Source organism: Myotis davidii, unplaced genomic scaffold (assembly GCF_000327345.1).
Source record: "Myotis davidii unplaced genomic scaffold, ASM32734v1 scaffold705, whole genome shotgun sequence".
NCBI classification, from domain to species: Eukaryota; Metazoa; Chordata; class Mammalia; order Chiroptera; family Vespertilionidae; genus Myotis; species Myotis davidii.
In genome coordinates this window covers 728,885-747,703 of record NW_006296405.1, presented here as the reverse complement: position 1 = coordinate 747,703, position 18,819 = coordinate 728,885, and the positions used below count along the sequence as shown (strand labels likewise).

Below are 18,819 nucleotides of genomic sequence, written 5' to 3'. Positions count from 1 at the left end.
AGGGGTCCCAGACTGCGAGAGGGCACAGGCCAGGCTGAGGGACCCCCCGCCCCCCCGAGTGCACAAATTTTTGTGCACCGGGCCTCTAGTGTTTATAATAAAGATTTTGGAAGCAGCAGCCTTGCCATGTATCAGTAGGTGATTGGTTGCATAATTATGGCACATCCTACAATGCAGTATTCTGCAGCTATTTAGAAAGGTCTTGATGTTTTGACATATCAGATGTCCAGGTATATTGTAATAAGAAAAAAAGCAAACTATAGAATAGTATGTGTAATATGAGTGTTTTTATTTTAAATCATATACATGTATGCATGCTTTAAAAAAATTTTTTTTAAAGATAATGCACTTCTCTATAGTTGTTGGGGAAAGAGGGAACAGATTATAAGTGCAGTAGAAGAGCAAACCTTTATCTTCTTTATAAATTACTGCATCATTTTAGGGTTTACAAGAAGCACAGTTTATAAGCAGAAAATCCAGTTTGAATGATTGCAGTTTTGGGGGGGCGGAAATTTAACTCCAATTTGTCTATGAAATACAAAGAAAATGTTAAATATTTCATTTACTTATTAAGTGTTTTCATGTCTATAGTGTCAAATGTCAAGTCACTGGGAACTTTTAAATATCTTTTTTTGTTATGTTTGTCTTTTACTGTTGTGTATAATATTGGAGTATTTATTGTTTTGTGACCTCAGGTATAAAATTAGCACAGTGAATTTCCATCAAAAGGTATTATATAAGGAAAATATTCTACCATTTTTGGGTCATATTTGAATGGTGCCTCCCTTTTCCCATGACTTGGTATCGTGAGGTATGTAGTGAAATCGAAGGTTTCTCCTGCTCTTAGGGAAAATATCACTTAATTTAAGTATTGTGTTACATTACACACTGAATTCTGTTCTTTGTCTTTTTTCTGACAGTAGATCTACATGGAGGAGCACGGAGTGACCCAAACTGAACACATGGCTACCATAGAAGCCCATGCAGTGGCCCAACAAGTACAGCAAGTCCATGTGGCTACCTACACTGAACACAGTATGCTGAGTGCTGATGAAGACTCTCCTTCCTCACCAGAGGACACCTCTTACGATGATTCCGACATACTCAACTCCACAGCTGCCGACGAGGTAACAGCCCATCTGGCTGCTGCAGGTAATGTTGTTTGTATTGGAAGTTCTTTATTTTTTGCTTCACTCTGGTACCTGCCTATCTGGAAGAGCCTAGGATGTAGGCACTCTTTCATTTATCTTCAAATTGCATCTTCACAATTTTGTTTTAAGCCTTGGAGTTTGTGCCGGTGCTATATTGAGACTTAAGTCCTGGAATCATATACTATTGGTGATATGACTTGGTTTTTTTTCATCCATCTTAACGATCTTTTGACTTTAAACTGAAGCATTTAGTACATTTATACTAAATGTAATCACTGATATATTTAAGTTCAAATTGATCGTGTTTACTGTATGCTTTCTCTTTATCTCACTTGTTCTGTGTTTTCTTTTCCTTTTAGAATGATTGAAAGTTTTTATTTTTCTCTTGTTAGTTTGGAGGTTATATATACTTTTGCTATTAGGGGTACTCCTAGAAATTATAACATACATACTTTACTTATGTCCAAGTATTATATAATTGATACTTGTGTCCTCTTTAGGGATAATGGAAGTTTCTTAGAACACTTGAACTTCTTTCTTTTAAATTTTTATTGAATTTATTGGGATGACATTGGTTAATGAAATTACATAAGTTTCAGGTGTATAGTTCTATATTTCATCATCTGTATATTGTATTGTGTGTTCATCACCCAACGTCAAGTCTCCTTTGTCACCATTTATTCCCCCTTTATCCTCTTCCACCTCCCCCCACCCCACCCCTCTTTCCTTCCGTTATTTTTGTGTAGGTGTTTTGTTTTTTTCCTTTTTTAAGCAATTGTGGATGGGATTGTTTTCTTAGTTTCCCTTTCTGATAGTTCATTATTGGTGTATAAAAATGTAACTGATTTTGTATCCTGTTACTTTACTGAATTCATTATCAATTCTAGTAGTTTTTTTGTGGAGTCTTTAGGGTTCTCTATATACAGTATTATGTCATCTGCAAATAATGACAGCTTTTCTTCATCCTTTCCAATTGGACTGTCTTTTATTTCTTCTTCTTGTCTGATTGTTATGGCTAGGACTTCCAGTACTATGTTGAATAAGAGTGGTGAAAGCAGACATCCCTGTCTTGTTCTGATCTTAACGGAAATGCCTGTAGTTTTTGCCCATTGAGTATGTTAGCTGTGGGTTTGTTGTATATGGCCTTTATTACATTGAGGCATGTTCCCTCTATTTCCACTTTGCTGAGAGTTTTTATTGTAATTGGGTGGTGGGTTTTATCAAATGATTTTTCTGCATCTATTCATATGATCATGTGATTTTTATCCTTTATTTTGTTTGATGTGATATATCAAGTTTATTGATTTGTGGTTATTATACCAATCCTGCATCCCTGGAATACATCCAAGCTAATCATGATGTATGATCTCTTTAATGTATTGATGAATCTGGTTTGCTAATTTAGTTGAGGATTTTAGCATCTATGTTCATCAGGAATATTGGCCTATAATTTTCTTTCTTTGTAGTGTCCGTATCTGGTTTTTGGATTAGCATAATATTGGCCTCATAAAATGAGCTTGAGAGTCTTCCCTCCTCTTGAATTTTTTGGAATACAGTAAACACAATTTTGTGGACCTAGATTTATTGGTCTTTGGATTTAACGGGCAAAATTTCCAGTCCATATAGCATGTGTGAACATTAACATCCTATTAATTTTAAAATGCTTTTAACCAAAATTTGCTTATAAACAAATAGGTTATTTTGTTGTTGTTGTTCGTGAATAGGCCATATAGGAGAAAAAACACTAGTAATTTTGCCAACATAAATATATATTGCATATCTACACTTATAGTCTACATATTTAAATCCAAGAGTCACTGCACATAGACAGTGTTTGGCCAATGATTATCACTTGATCACACCACATTGCATGCCAATATTTATGGCTTGTTGATCTGTCATTATTTTTCTTTTTAAAAAAAATATATTTTATTGATTTTTTACAGAGAAGAAGGAAGAGGGATAGAGAGTTAGAAACATCAATGAGAGAGAAACATCCATCAGCTGCCTCCTACTGGGGATGTTCCCGCAACCAAGATACATGCCCTTGACCGGAATCGAACCTGGGACTCTTGAGTTCACAGGCTGATGCTCTATCCACTGAGCCAAACCGGTTTGGGCGATCTGTCATTATTTTTTCAAAATAGGTTTTCAATTTCTTGCTTTCTCTCTTCTCCTACTGGCACCCCAGTGATGTTAATGTTGGTATCCTTGAAGTTGACCCAAAGGCTCCTTACACTATCCTCATTCTTTTGGATTCTTTTTTTTTTTTTGCTGTTTTGATTGGGTGTTTTTTGCTTCCTTATATTTCAAATCGCTGATTTGATTCTCTACTTTATCTACTCTCCTGTTGATTTCCTGTAAATTATTCATTTCAGTTAGTGTATCCTTCATTTCTGACTGGTACTTTGTTATACTGTTGAGGTTATCACTAAGTTTATTAAGCATCTTTATAACCATTGTTTTCAACTCTGCATCTAATAGATTGCTTGTCTCCATTTTGTTTAGTTCTTTTCTGGAGTTTTGTTCCGTTCCTTCATTTGGGACATGTTTCTTTGTCTCTTATTTGGCAGCCTCCTTGCATTTGTTTCTATGTATTAGTTAGAGTTGCTACATCTCCCAGGCTTGGTAGAGGGGCCTAATATAAGTATTCTGTAGGATCCAGTGGCACAGCCTCCCCCATCACCCAAGCTGGGTATGCAAGGTGTGCTCCCCCCATTCCCAACCCCTGTGTGGGCTCTGTACACCATCCTCTTGTAGTTGAGCCTTGAATGCTGTTGGCATGTCAGTGGGAGGGATCTACCCCATGGCTGTTCAGCTGCAAGGACTGAATGTGACCACTGACCTCAGACCACTGTGGAGGATCAGCTGTGCTGGAGCCCACCGAACAGAGCACGACTGACTTCAATGGGGCTCTGGTGCCTGCTGAGCCCACCCCTTGAGTGTGTCGCTTATGGAGGTCTTTGGGTGGTTGTGCTTCGAAGTGGCTGAAGATATCCACTGGGTGTGCTGGCTCTGGGGTCTCTCAGGAGGTGCAGCTGCCACCTGTGTTCTGCCCAGGGCCACCTGGCATGAGCTATAAAGCGATCTGCAGATGACTGCTACTTGTGCTGGGCTTGGTGGTGCCCAGGCAAGGCCAGTCTGTGAACTGCTGCCTGGTGCTGAGCCTACGGCCACTTAGTGAGAGGTATGGGGCATGCTGAAGCCAGATCCTGTGTGTTTAGGAAAATCTGAAGCTTTGTCTGGAAAAGCTACGGGAAACAGCTTGGGTGGGCCCAAAAGTTGAGTGGGGTGGAGCAAACTCTGCGAGCCAGGTTATTGGAGTCTCAGATATAGCGCCTGCCTGCTTGCAATGTGGAGGAAGGGCTCAGTAAAGAAACAATGGCCTCTGCCAGTACTTAGGTCTGGGGGAAAGCTGCCCTGATGTCAGACAGTTCAGTTCCTCCTCATAGGTCTCATGTCTTTCAAGCTGACACACCAAGGCTGGAGCTCAGAGAGAATGAATCTGAGTAAGTCTGTGCAAGGGCCCTATAAGAGGAACTGGGTGGAACTCCAGCAGCCTTCCAGCGCCCTCAACCTCATTCCCCACTGGTTTTTACAGCCAGAAGTTATGGGACTTCTCTTCCTTGCTCTGGAACCCTGGGTCGGGGGGCTGGTGTGGGGCTGGGACCCCTCACTCCTCAAGAGGGACCTCTGCAATTGAGATAGCCCTCCCAGTTTTTATCTGCCACACGGGGGTGTGGGACCAGCCCATCCGGCATCTCTACCCCTCCTACCAGTCTTGCTGTGGCTTCTTTAATTCCCTAGTTGTAGGACTTCCAGTTAGCCAGATTTCTGGCAGTTCTGAATGATAATGGTTATTCTATAATTTAGTTGTAATAATTTTGATGTAGTTGTGGGAGGAGGCGAGTATGCTGCCACCTTGACCAGAACTGCCTACTGGTTATATTTGAATGAATGCTAGATGCTGTGTTTGGAAGATGAATTTTATTTATTTATTTATTTACTTACTTACTTACTTACCTTTATTATTTCTTAATCCTCACCTAAAGATATTTTTCCATTGATTTTTAGAGAGAGGGAAAGACAGAGAGAGAGATTGATGTGAGAAAAACACATCGATTGGTTGCCTCCTGCACAAGCTTCGACCAGGGCCCAGGCTGGGGAGGAGCCTTCAACCGCGGTACATGCCCTTGACTGGAATCGAATCCGGGACCCTTCGGTCCACAGGCCCAGGCTCTATCCACTGAGCCAAAATGGCTAGGGCTGGAAGATGAGGTTTAGAAGTAATTTGGATAATAACTATGTATGGTGTCAGATGGGTATGAGATTTATTGGGATGATTGCTCAATTATATAATGTCTAATCACTGTCTTGTACACCTGAAACTAATAATATTGCATGTCAACTGTAATTGAAAAATTAAAGTAAAAATAAGAAGTAATTTGATATCTAGAATAATATTAACCTCCTTGAGAGGATTTTTACTTGATTCTGCCAGATGTCTGAGGGCACTAGCAATCCTGGATCATCTTAATCCAATTTAAGGTTTTAAGACTTTTTCTGGGCCACTAAATTACTTAAAGCTGAGCTATACTTTGTACCATTCTCTTTGTTACTTACATTGTATATTTAGCATTATGTGGAAGATTCTTAAACCATACTTGGGTGGATCTGATACTGTATTGGGCTTAGATGTTTAGGAAAAACTGGACAGGAAATCAATGATCAGGAATAGCCAAAATACAACATCTTTTTAATATATGCTGTATTTAAGGGGAGGAAGATAGATGTAATGAAGAATAATCTTTTACCATAAGTTATTATCTATTGTATACTTCTGGAATGGTGAATTTAAAAATAAAGCTTCGTAGCAGCAAATTACATGAAATATTTGTAAAATACATTTTTGAAGTTCTTATACATCCCAGAAGAGGGCATCCTAACATCGTGAATCCAGGTCAGCTTCTTTCCTGGATGCTTTTGAGACAGTTTCGCTGTAGTACTGTACTGTATTGTCATAGTGGTAAGATTAGGAAAGGACTTTAGCTTAACTCTTTTATGTGGCAGATATGCAAACTGAGGCCCAGCTGGTAGAAATGATTTACTATACAATCATTCAACAATTACTTACTATAGATTCTATTTCTATAAGTAGGTACTATGAATAAGACAAGCAAGAGCTTGCTATTAAAGGTGTTTACAGACCAGTGGTGGGAGAAGGTATATACAATAAAGTAAGGTATTTTCAGAAAGTACTGAGTGCTCTGAAGAAAGTAATGAAGTAAGTTCAATGAAGAGGAAGGGGTAATAGGGAGCTGCTTTTTCTTATCCTATTTCCCTCCCTCCACTGAGGTAACCTGTTCTGTTCTGAATTTGGTCTTCCATTTCTTTTTTGGTTTTGCTGTATATCAGTAAATAATACTTAGCATTGCTTTGCATGTTTTAAGTTTTATATGAATGGTATTACTCTGATGTTATCATTTTATAATATTATGTTTATTCATTTGGTATTCTTTTTCTGAGATTCATGTTGATAATATGACTATATGTTTTCATTTTAACTGTTGTTTGGTAGTCCATTATCTGGCTGTCTCATACATTGGTAGAATACTTAGGTTGTTTATAATATTTTACAATTATAATTGCTACAAATTAAAATCATCTTAAATATTTTCTTGTGCATGTTGTGAGGGTTTCTCTTGGCATTGGTTTTCAAACTCTTCTGACAATATCGCACAGTAATACATTTACATTGTTATCTCAAATGTACATAAAATGAAATAACAGTTTTTCATGAAGTAATACTTACCCCCTACTGCAGGGAACACAATATCTGATATGTTCTATTCTCTTTCATTTTGTTGCATTTTATTAAAAACAAAACAAACCAAAAAATTATTTATGAGCCACCATAGGGTGGAAACCTACAGTTTGGAAACCATTGCTTGAGGATATACCCAGGAAGGAGAGGGAATTGGAAGGCAAGGATCAGCACATTTTCAGTTTTACTAGTTATTCCAAATGTCTTTTCACATTGTTGCATTAATTTACATTCCCATAAGCAGTGTACTAGAGTGCCTGCTGCTTCTAGTCCTCACCTTATTTGGTATTATCAATCAGTTTTCGTTTTGGCAGTTTGGTGTGTATGAAATAGTATCTTACTATTGGTTTAATTTGCTTGGCTCTGAGATAGAGGTTTCAGCCAGTGCAGGAAGACAAGATACAGCACCATTTCAGATCTTTATTGACTGTTCATTTTCCTCTTTTGCATATTTTGCAGAGAGTTAAGTTCTAGGGATTTGCTATACAACATTGTGCCTATATTTGACAATACTGTATTATACACTTAAAATTTTGTTAAGATGGTAGATCTCATGTTAAGTGCTCTTACCACAATTAAAAAAATAAAATGTTGGAAAAAATGTATCATTAAGATTTTTCCCCTCTCCCAGCTGTTTGTGATGAAAGGTGGATAAAAAATCATTCATTTTACTTGCTTTGGGTCTCTTTTAGAAGGGTTTATTTAAGTCAGACTTATACTACTAAACAGCATTAGAGCAGCAGAAGATTTCAGGAAGGCTTATTTTAATTGAGCCATTTAGAACATATATAACATGTATGCCAGTATAAATGTGAAGGATTAAACTTAATTTTTATTTAAGCCTTTTATGGATTCACAAATAAGTATACCGGTGGGTCATCTGTTAAAAATAAATATATAAAAAAGGCCCAGCCAGCATGGCTCAGTGGTTCAGCATTCACCTGTGGAACTAGGAGGTCACAGTTCAATTCCTGGTTAGGGTACCTGCTCAATTCCCAGTGTGGGGCGTGCAGGAGGCAGCCAATCAATGTTTCTCTCTCCTCATTGCTGTTTCTGTCTCTTCCTCTCCCTTCCTCTCTGAAATCAATAACAATATTTTTTTTAAAAAGGAATGTCTTTGATATGTTTGAGATTTCATGAATCAGAGACTGCAATAGTTCTCAATGGCCTACTTTTATTTTAGTCATTAGTTTCAGGGCAAAACAGACCAATTTTTATTACCATTTTTTTCCCTAGAGTGGGATAGGTTTTCATCTCTTTCCTACCAGGATGCTTTCATCATTTTGACCTTTTGGTCAACAACTCCATTTGGAGCACAATTTTCTGATATATAAGAGAAAGTTTTCTAATTCAGTTGATACTTGTCCAGATACTCTACTCCTCTTATAGGTATTGTTGTTAGAATTCCAAGTATGAATGATTATGTCTGACTTCCTTAATTTGGCTATCACAGGAATGTAAATGAAATTTGAAATCTGTAATTTTTTTGTTGTTGTTCTGGCAAGCTTCCTCTCAGTGTTGCAATTTCATCTAGCACCTGTGAGAATATTTCCTTAGCAGTATCAGTATACTGGCAAAACAAAACAAAAATCATTATATAAAATTCAGACTGGTATGTGGTGGGGAGGCATGCCATTCACTTTTTTAAAAGATTCATGTTGAATAATAGTGAAATATATTGATAATATCAGGAATATTTTATATTTATTGATAACATATTAGGAAATAGTGCTACCTTTTTTTGTAGCTTTAATTGTGTTCTGTCTTGTATAGTTAACAGGCTCTACATAATCTCAGCACATACATTATTATTTCAGGTCCTGTGGGAATGGCTGCTGCTGCTGCTGTGGCAACAGGAAAGAAACGGAAACGGCCTCATGTGTTTGAGTCTAATCCATCTATCCGGAAGCGACAGCAAACACGTTTGCTTCGGTGAGGGCGTTTTTATCCATATTGTTATTTCTCAAATATTTCATGGGGTGGACGACACAATTAGAACCTACATTATTAGGTTCACCAAAGATACCAAGTTAGATCCCTTGATGACAAAATTAGACCTCAAAGTACTCTTACAAAACTAAATAAATGCTACTAGAAATATGATTAACCAATGTGTAATATTACATTAATTAATTCAGAAAATTTATATGCCTGCTATGTGCCAGGCATTGTTCTAGGCTTTGGGAATATAATAGTGGGCAAAACATTCCATTAAAGAGTTTATATTCTAGTGAAGGGGGAAAAAAGTGAACAAATATGTAATATGTCAGATGATGATAAGTGCTATGGAGGAAAATGAAGTGGAGAAAGGAAAAATAAAGGTTCGGAGGTTAGGAGGAATATGTAGTTTCTCTTTTTTTAAAAGGGTTGGTCTGGGAAATGCTCATAAGACAACCTTTGAACAGAGACCTGAAGTAAGTGAAAAGGCAACCGTGTAAATGGGGAAGGAAGAGCTTTTCCCCTGGGGAAATGGGGAACAGAAGGGGAAAGGTTCTCAAGTGGGGAAGGAACATGAGAGTCGTGTTTGAGGAATAGCTAGAGGGAAAATGAGAGAAGGTATGGTCAGTAGTAGTGGAGAGTCACATCATCAGGTCTTTTGGTCCAATACTGGGGCTTTGATTCTTGCTCTGAGTGAGGTGGGAAGTCAGTGAAGGCTTTTGACCAAAGCAATGATATGGTCTGACATATGTTTTAAAAAGGTCATTTAGGCTACTGTATTGACAGTAGCCTCTAGGAGTATAAGAATGGAAACAAGGAAACCAATTAAGAGGCTAATGTAGTAGTCCAAGCCAGAAGTAATAGCGCCTTTAAACCAATGTAGCAGCAGCAAAGGTGGAAAGAGGTAGTCAGGTTTTGATTGTATTTTAGATCAGCTCCAGCATGATTCATTGATGGACTGGATGTGGGATGTGAGAGGGGGGAAAGGCTGAAGGGTGACCTCAAGTTTTTTGGTCTGATTACTGGAAAGATTGAGTTAACACTTACCAGAAGAGGAGCAGGTATGGGATTGAGGGCAGAATTAGGAATTTGGTTTTGGTTAAGTTTATGATACCTCTTAACCATTAAATAGAGATATAGAATAAGCAGTTGGAAATATGAATCTGGGATTCAAAAGAGAGATCTTAGCCCTGGCTGGTGTGGTTCAGTTGGTTAGGCGTTGTCCTGTGCACCTAAAGCTTGTTCGTTCAATTCCCAGTCAGGGCATGTATCTGGGTTGTGGGCTCAATCCCTGGTAGGGGGAGTACAGGAGATAGCAGATTGATGTTCTGTTCTCATATCGATGTTTCTTTCTCTTTCTCCCTCACCCTTCCTCTCTCTAAAAATCAGTAATATATATATATATTTTAAAAACGAGATCTTGGTTGAAGATATAAACAATATAGGTAGTATTTAAAACTATGTGTCTGAAAGAGACCACCTAGGAAGTGAGTGTAGACTTAAGCCTGAAGCACTGTACCCTTTAAATATTTTTGTTATTTTTATTTTAGACAGAGGAAGAGAAAGGGATAGTGAGATAGAAACATCAATGAGAGAGAGCCTCCTGCACTCCCCCTGCTGGGTATTGAGCCCGAAACCCAGGCATATGCCCTAATCAGGAATTGAACTGTGACCTCCTGATTCATGGGCTGATGCTCAGACACTGAGCTACATGGGCTGGGCATATACCCTTTAGAGTTTAGAGAGATGAAAGGAACTAGCAAAGGAGTCTAAAAAGCAACCAGTGCGCCAGGAGGAAAACCAAGAGAGTGGTACGCTGGAAACCAAGTGCAAAAAGTGTTTCAAGGAAGAGGGCATGTGATGAGCTCTAGCAAATACTGCTGACTGTCAAATAAGATGCAAATTGACCTTTAGATTTAGCTACATGGGGGTCATGATTGAACTTAACCAGGACATTTTCAAAAGAGTGGCAACAACAAAAGGATTGGTGTGTCTTCAAGAGAGAATGGAAGGGAGGAATTAGAGACAGTGAGTATAATACAGACCATTCCTTCAAGGAATGCCACCAAATTTCTTGTTTGGTATGTTGTCTTTTGCTCATTTTTATTTCTTCAGAAGAGTTTGTAGGTAGCATAGAAAGATTAGTATGTAGGTGTGATACATGAAGGACTTAATATTTTGATTGCATAACATGTATTCATATACTAGAGGCCCAATGCATGAAATTTCGTGCAAGAGTAGGCCTTCATTCCCCGGCTGCCAGCACCGGCTTCCCTCCTCTGGCTGCCGGCAGGCAACCAGGACCTGGGCTGCTTCCCTCTTCCGGCCACCAGCAGGCACCTGGGACCTGGGCTGGCCTCTCTTGGCCACCCACAGGCACCCAGGACCCGGGCTGCTTCCCTCTTCCTGCCATCCGCAGGCACCCGGGACCCGGGCTGCTTCCCTCCGGCCACCCGCAGGCACCCAGGACCCGGACTGGCTTCCCTCCGGCCACCCGCAGGCACCCGGGACCCTGGCTGGCTTCCCTCCATCCTGGCTTCGTCAGGAAGGATGTCCGGAATGACATCCGGTCTAATTAGCATATTACCCTTTTATTATTATAGATGAGAAGAAATTTATAAACTGTTCTAGAACTTACATCCAAATTTTCTAGTATTTATTGGAATATTGATTCCTAATGGAGTGCCAGCCCATGTGAATGGTATGTGATAAAAGCTAGAAAACAGCCTACGTTAAGAACATAAGAAGATTATACGAAACTAAAGGAAAGCTTGAAAAGTACTAATAGTAGCCTCAGCAAACATACAGGTTATATACCACTAGATGGGCAATTCTTCTCATTTCCTTTAATGATAGTACAGGCAGGAGGAATTAGAATGTATTATTCATAGACATATATTTGCTATGAGGAACATAGATAAAACAGTACATGGTTTTAGAGAAAGATGGAAAACTTTATTTTAGATATGTTGGCTTCACTTCATTTGATTTGGCATGATTCGCTAGTCCCTTAAAAGGATAGACTAATGTATCTAGTCAGAATAAATTGTCTCAAGTCAAAGTAAATTTTGTGTCTGTCATCACTATATTTTTTCTTTTTAAACTGATTTATAATTTCTCTTTTCATTCTCTGATTCAGGAAACTTCGAGCCACATTAGATGAATATACTACTCGAGTGGGACAGCAAGCTATTGTCCTCTGTATCTCACCCTCCAAACCCAACCCGGTCTTTAAAGTATTTGGTGCAGCACCATTGGAAAATGTGGTAAGAGAACTGAGCTGTGTTCTCAGATACCCTTTACTTTCTCTGAGTTGTTGTTCACATTCTTATGGTCTTCTGTGTAGCATACTAATTATTACTTCTAACCTCCTCTCATCCAGGACGGGAGTGGGGAATGGGGTTTTCAAACCATTTTATGCACATATAAATAAAAATGATTATGTCTTTTTCTACTTCCAATGACAAGGTATTTTACCTCACCAGACGCAATGGGAAAAAATGGTATTCTGTTTGTTAAGAAATCAATGTAGGATTTTGTAAGAAAGTTGCTGATTTATGTCAGAAACAAAATGGTAGATAATTCCAAGATATATAAACCTCATGAGGCAAAGCTGGGAGCACTTTATTCATTGCTGATATTCGACTTGCATATTTAAAATCTCTTACATTTATTCAAGATTTGACTTAACATTGCTTTAATTTTGATATATACATAAATATTTTGATCGTATACCTGTCCATAGGTAACTTTATGAAAATACTATTTACTTATGTGAACTACTTTTTCTCTGGCTAAAATAACTTTGAATTATTAGTAGAATAAAGATCTGCCCAGATTTAAATTGAATTTTGTTTTTATTAAGATAAAATCTATTCCCTGAAAATTACATTTGTCAGTTTTCTCCCATATTGAATGTGGACATTCCAAGGATTCAGAATTACTACTCATTTGAGATTTTATTAGTTGTACTATGTGTTTTTCCACACACACAGATGTTGTGGTTCTTCCTTAATGTTTTTAAGTTTTGTTTTGAGGTTTTCCCAGAATTCCTGAGACCCTAGAATAGGATGCATATTAGGACCTTTCCTTAGAGGAATATGGTAGAAAGCTTCTAGTTCACAGTGGTGCCTGACAAGCAGTCCTTAGTATCATACTGTTGATAGACCTGAAATTTGGGCATGTCTTCTCTTCTGCAGTATTAAAAATTTTAAATATTGTCCTACTAATGTGATCTGTGAAAAAGACTCAGCTAAAAGCCCTGCTGAGTTTGGTTTAGTGCAGTGGTTCTCAACCTTCTGGCCCTTTAAATACAGTTCCTCATGTTGTGACCCAACCATAAAATTATTTTTGTTGCTACTTCATAACTGTAATGTTGCTACTGTTATGAATCGTAATGTAAATATCTGATATGCAGTATGGTCTTAGGCGACCCCGTGAAAGGGTCGTTCGACCGCCACGGGGTCACAACCCATAGGTTGAGAACCGCTGGTTTAGTGGATAGAGCATCGGCTCGCGGACTGAAGGGTCGCAGGTTTGATTCTGGTCGAGGGCATGTACCTTGGTTGCAGACTCTATCTCCAATCAGGGTGCTTTTGGGAGGCAACCAATGGATGTGTTTCTCTCACATGGATGTTTCTTTCTCTCTCTCTCCCTCTCCCTTCCACTCTCTCTAAAAATCAGTGGAAAAATATCCTTGGGTGAGGATTAACAACAACAACAAAAAAGACTTACCTAGAAGACTCAGAAAAATACTTCTGAAAATTCCTCACTGAAAAATACAAAAGGAAGCTTTAGGAAACTGTTGGAATTGTCCATATAATACGAAAAAATATATAGATTTTATGAAACAAGAACTAACAGTCGTTTGATAGACTAGAATAAGGTAAAAAGAAGTAGATATTTTCCCATTGACTGTCATTTAATAAGTATGGCTAAAGAATAAATGCCAATAGAATAAGAAGCAAAATATTTCTTCCAGAACACTAAAGAGGAAAGAAAACCAAGGCTATATACAAAAGATAGAAAACAGGGAAGGAATTCAAAACAAAACACAAGGCATAGAACAAGCTAATACTAGTGAAACTACTTAATTATGTTATAAACCATAAATATAAATGGGTTAAACTCCCTTGTTAAGACAAAGATTTCTTTCATATTGGAATAACAACCCAAATAAAAACCGAACTCTTTAATTTATGTGGCATACTTACAGTTACAAATGTTCAAAGTAGCTACAAATGATAATATTAAGAAAGTGAAAAGGTGACTTTTGTTATACCTTCAAGGTACAGAATATTCTTTAAACTTATATACACTGAATTACAGGCAAGTATTAAAGAATTAGACCCCATTGTTTACCATAATCAATTATGCACTATATTGCACATATTCTCACATTAATAACAGTTAAAAATAATTTAGATTTTATAGTAATATGTAACTTTTTTGAGTGCTTACTATGTTCTAGGTATAGTTATAAGCACTTGGCATGTATTATCTCATTTAATAATTTAAAAACTGTGACATTAGCATTTTCTATTTCCTGAAGCCATCATTATTCTTCCTTTTTGCTCTTCTAGCCGGAGCTGCTGAGAACTCTGGAAAAATTAAAATTCTATAGGACTGTGCATCTTTGGAATGTGGATTTCTTATTATTTTAAGAGTTTGTAGATGGGTGATTTAAAAATGTACTGGACTTATAATAGATTGAAATATTTCTTATATTTTCCAGGGTTTTGTTTAATTCTTCATACTGTGTTCTACCCAAATTACCTCATGTTGGCAAACATGAAAAAGATGTATAATTTGCCCTAGCATGGCTCAGAGGTTGAGCATCATCCTATGAACCAGAAAGTCACGGTTTGATTCCCAGTCAGGGCACATGCCCAGGTTGCGGGCTCAATTCCCAGTAGGGGCGTGCATGAGGCAGCCGATCAATGATTCTCTCTCATCATTGATGTTTCTATCCCTCTTTCCTTCTCCCCTCCTCTGTGAAATCAATAAAAAATATAGTTTTTTAAAACATATAAATTGACATGTCAAACAGGCAGATTATTGGTATAATTTCCTGGAGGACAGATTGGCAACTGGTATAAAAAGTGCCCCAAAGCCTTGGTGGTGTGACTCAATTGGTTCAGCGTCGTCCCGTGCACCAAAAGGTTGCTGGTTCAATTCCCAGTCAAGGGCACATACTCAGGTTGTTCCCCTATAGGGGCATGCAAGGGGCAGCTGATTGATGTTATACTCTCACATCAATGTTTCTCTCTCCCTCTCCCTTACTCTCTCTATAAAAATCAATAAACTTTTTTAAAAAGTTATAAAAAGTGCCCCAAATGTATACTTTTTAACCCAGTTTCTTTTAAAATTTTATTCTTAAGAAATAATTGCTTAGGCCTGGCCGGCGTGGCTCAGTGGTTGAGCGTAGACCTATGAACTGGGAGGTCGTGGTTTGATTCCTGGTTAGGGCACATACCCGGGTTGGGGGCTTGATCCCCAGTGTGGGGTGTTCAAGGAGCAGCCAATTGATGGTTCTCTCTCATCATTGATATTTCTCTCTCTCCTTCTTCCTTCCTCTCTGAAATCAATAACAAAAAATATTTTTAAAAAGAAATAATTGGTTAAATGAGCAAAGATGTATGTGTAAGGGTATTAGTCACGCTATCTTTAAGTATTTTTAAAAATTGAGAGTAACCTCAAACTTCAAAGATAAGGGATTTGTTAGATAAATTGATGGCTCATCTATAGATAGGACAATTACACTGCCATTAAACATGATGACCCAGATCTTTCTATTAACATTTTTCAGATAGTGAAATGTATTAAATGAGAAAAGTAGGTTATAGAACCATATATAGAGTTTGGTTCTACTTTAAAAGTAAATCTGCATTTTCTACATGCTTATGGAATTGTTGAGTGCAGAGGATTGTTGTACCTAATGCTTGTTTAGTATAGCAGATTTACAAAGCTTTAAAGTATACATATTCTCAATTCTGGCAATAATGCTGAAGTGTAGGTATATTAATATTTCATTTTGTAAATGAGAATATTCAGAGAGGTTAAGTGATTTGCCCAAGTTTCCCAACTTCTGAATAATAAAGCCAGGTTAAGTCACTCTAGGATTTGCATAGAGAACCACAGCTTCCATAGATTTGTCCAGGGTATTAATATGAAGTTTCAGATTCAGTCTCATTTTCTCAGTCTTTGCCTTCTCTTCTAAAGGGGAACAAATAGAGCTAGCTCCCAGTTCTCTACAGTCCTGTGAAAGGTCAGGATGGTTGTTTATAAGCAAACACTCACTGTTGCTACTACTAGCTCTTTCTGGGGGAGGAAAGAGGCCATTTAAAGGCATTATTCTGGTGCTGTTGAACAGCAAAAGTCACCTTCCTTGTTCCCCATCCTGGTCAGACCTGCAGAACTAAGAGAAGAGGTTAATCAGAGCACCTGGAGGGGGAGGGAGTGTGTGAGTGATTGATTGATGGGGAAATAGGAAATAAGAGTAAGAAACTTCATTTATATGTGCATATGTTTATATGTAGTTTTTAAAGAAGAAAGAAAAGTTACTTATATGTATATTGAAAATACAAATAACACAAAACAGACATAAAAATACTTCCAGCCCTGGCCCATGTGGTTCAGTTGTTTGAGCATTGTCCCATGCACCAAAAGGTCTCAAGTTTGATTCCCAGTAGATGAATACAGGAGGCAACTGATGTTTCTCTCTCTCTCCCTCTCCTTTCTCTCTCTCAAGTCAATAAAAATATTGAAAAACAAATAAACAACTTCCAAACGATTGTGGCCATACCAATCAAACAGCATGGTATTGGCATAAAAACAGACAGAGATCAATCGACTAGGATAGAGATCCCAGGAATAAACCCATGCTTACATGGTCCATTAATATTTCACAAAGGGGGCAAGAATATACAATGACACAAAGATAGCCTTTTCAATAAATGCGTTGGGAAAATTGAACACATACATTCAGAAAAATGAAATAAGACCACCTTCTTACACCACATACAGGAATAAACTCAAAATAGATTGAAGAATTAAATGTAAGACTTGAAACCATAAAACTCTTAGAAGAAACATGGAGAGTAAATTCTCAGACATTTCCAATAGCAATATTTTTTCTGATGTGTCTCCTCAGCCAAGTGAAGCAAAAGGGAGAATAAACAATAGGGACTACATCAATCTAAAAAGTTTTTGCACAGCAAAGGAAACCACAGACAAAATGAAAAGACAACCTACTGAATGGGACAAGATACTCAGCAATGATACATCCAATTAGGGGTTAATATCCAAACTTTATAAAGAACTCATACAACTCAACGGCAAAAACAAACATAACCCAGTCTGGTTAAAAAATGAGAAAAGGACCTGAATAGACACTTCTCCCAAGAGGACGTATACAGATGGCTAATAGACATATGAAAAGATGCTCACTGTCACTAATCATCAGGGAAATACATATTAAAACCACGAGATACCACCTCGCACCTCTCAGAATGGCCATCTTCAATAAATAAACATGTTAGGATGTGGAGAAAAGGGAACTGTTGGTGGGAATGCAAATTGGTACAGTCACTATGGAACACAGTATGGAGGTTCCTCACAAAATGTATAATGGAACTGCCTCGTGTGATCCAGTGATTCCACTTCTGGGTATATATCCAAAGAAACCCAAGACACTAAATCAAAAGAATATATGCACTCCTATGTTCATTGCAGCATTATCTACAGTAACCCAGATACGGAAGCAACCCACTTGCTTCAGTAGATGAGAGGATAAAAAAGTGATGGTACATATCTATAATGGAATATTACTTAGCCATAAAAAGAATGTGATCTTACCACTTGCAACGGCCTAGATGGACCTAGAGGGTATTATGCTAAGTGAAATAAGTCAGACAGAGAAAGTCGAATACCATATATAATTTCATTTATATACAGAATCTAAAGAGAAAAATAAGTGAACAAATAAAGCAGAAACAGACTCATGGATACAGAAAACAGACTGATGGTTGCCAGAGGGGAGAGGGGTTGAGGAACTGGATAAAAAAGGTGAAGGGATTAAGAAGTACAAATTGGTAGTCACAAAATTGTCATGGGGATATAAAGTACAGTATAGGGAATTTACATATATAAAAGCCTTAGTGACCGGTCGACTGGCTGGTAGCTGTGACGTGCACAAACTACCAAGGGGCAGACGCTCAACACAGGAGTGGAAACCACTGGCATGGAAACATGGAACAAACTGATGAATTTCAGAGGGAAGTGGGGAGGGTAGGATGAGATTAACCAAAGATCTTATATGCATACTAGAGGCCCGGTGCATGGATTTGTGCCCCAGTGGGGTCCCTCGGCCTGGCCTGCAGGGATTGGGCCGAAACCAGCTCTCCAACATCCCCTGAAGAGTCCTGGATTGCAAGAGGGTGCAGGCCAGGCCAAGGGACCCCACCAGTGCATGAATCCATGCACCAGGCCTCTAGTATAATCAGTAATACTGTAATACCTATGTATGGTGTCAGGAGGTACTTAAGTATTGGGGAACCACTTTGTAAAGTATATATGATTATCTAACTACTGTGCTGTGCACCTGAAACTAATGCAAAATGATATTGAATGTAAACTGTAATAAAAAAAATTTTAATTAAAAAATATTGTAGCCGAAACCGGTTTGGCTCAGTGGATAGAGCGTCGGCCTGCGGACTGAAAGGTCCCAGGTTCGATTCCGGTCAAGGGCATGTACCTTGGTTGCGGACACATCCCCAGTGGGGAGTGTGCAGGAGGCAGCTGGTCGATGTTTCTCTCTCATCGATAAAAAAATAAATAAATAAAAAATATTGTAGTCGTACGTGAAGTTTTTTTGTCAATTTCTCTGAGGGATGCCCTACCATCATG

The 18,819-nt window shown here is 38.2% G+C and overlaps 1 protein-coding gene across 4 annotated transcripts in view; it reads left to right on the top strand.

Moving 5' to 3' along the window:
• NRF1 (nuclear respiratory factor 1) overlaps nt 1–18,819 on the top strand; it is a 95,401-nt gene that overhangs the window by 14,474 nt on the left and 62,108 nt on the right. For 2 of the 4 annotated variants that reach the window (XM_015568885.1, XM_006771377.2), the window contains exons 2-4: nt 921–1,152; nt 8,793–8,907; nt 12,053–12,179. In XM_015568885.1, coding sequence (XP_015424371.1) covers nt 930–1,152; nt 8,793–8,907; nt 12,053–12,179 — 465 coding nt within the window. In that variant the 5' untranslated portion in view covers nt 921–929. Of the gene's footprint in view, nt 1–920; nt 1,153–6,309; nt 6,389–8,792; nt 8,908–12,052; nt 12,180–18,819 lie in introns of those variants that run through there. The other 2 variants (XM_015568887.1, XM_015568886.1) reach the window with 2 other exon arrangements.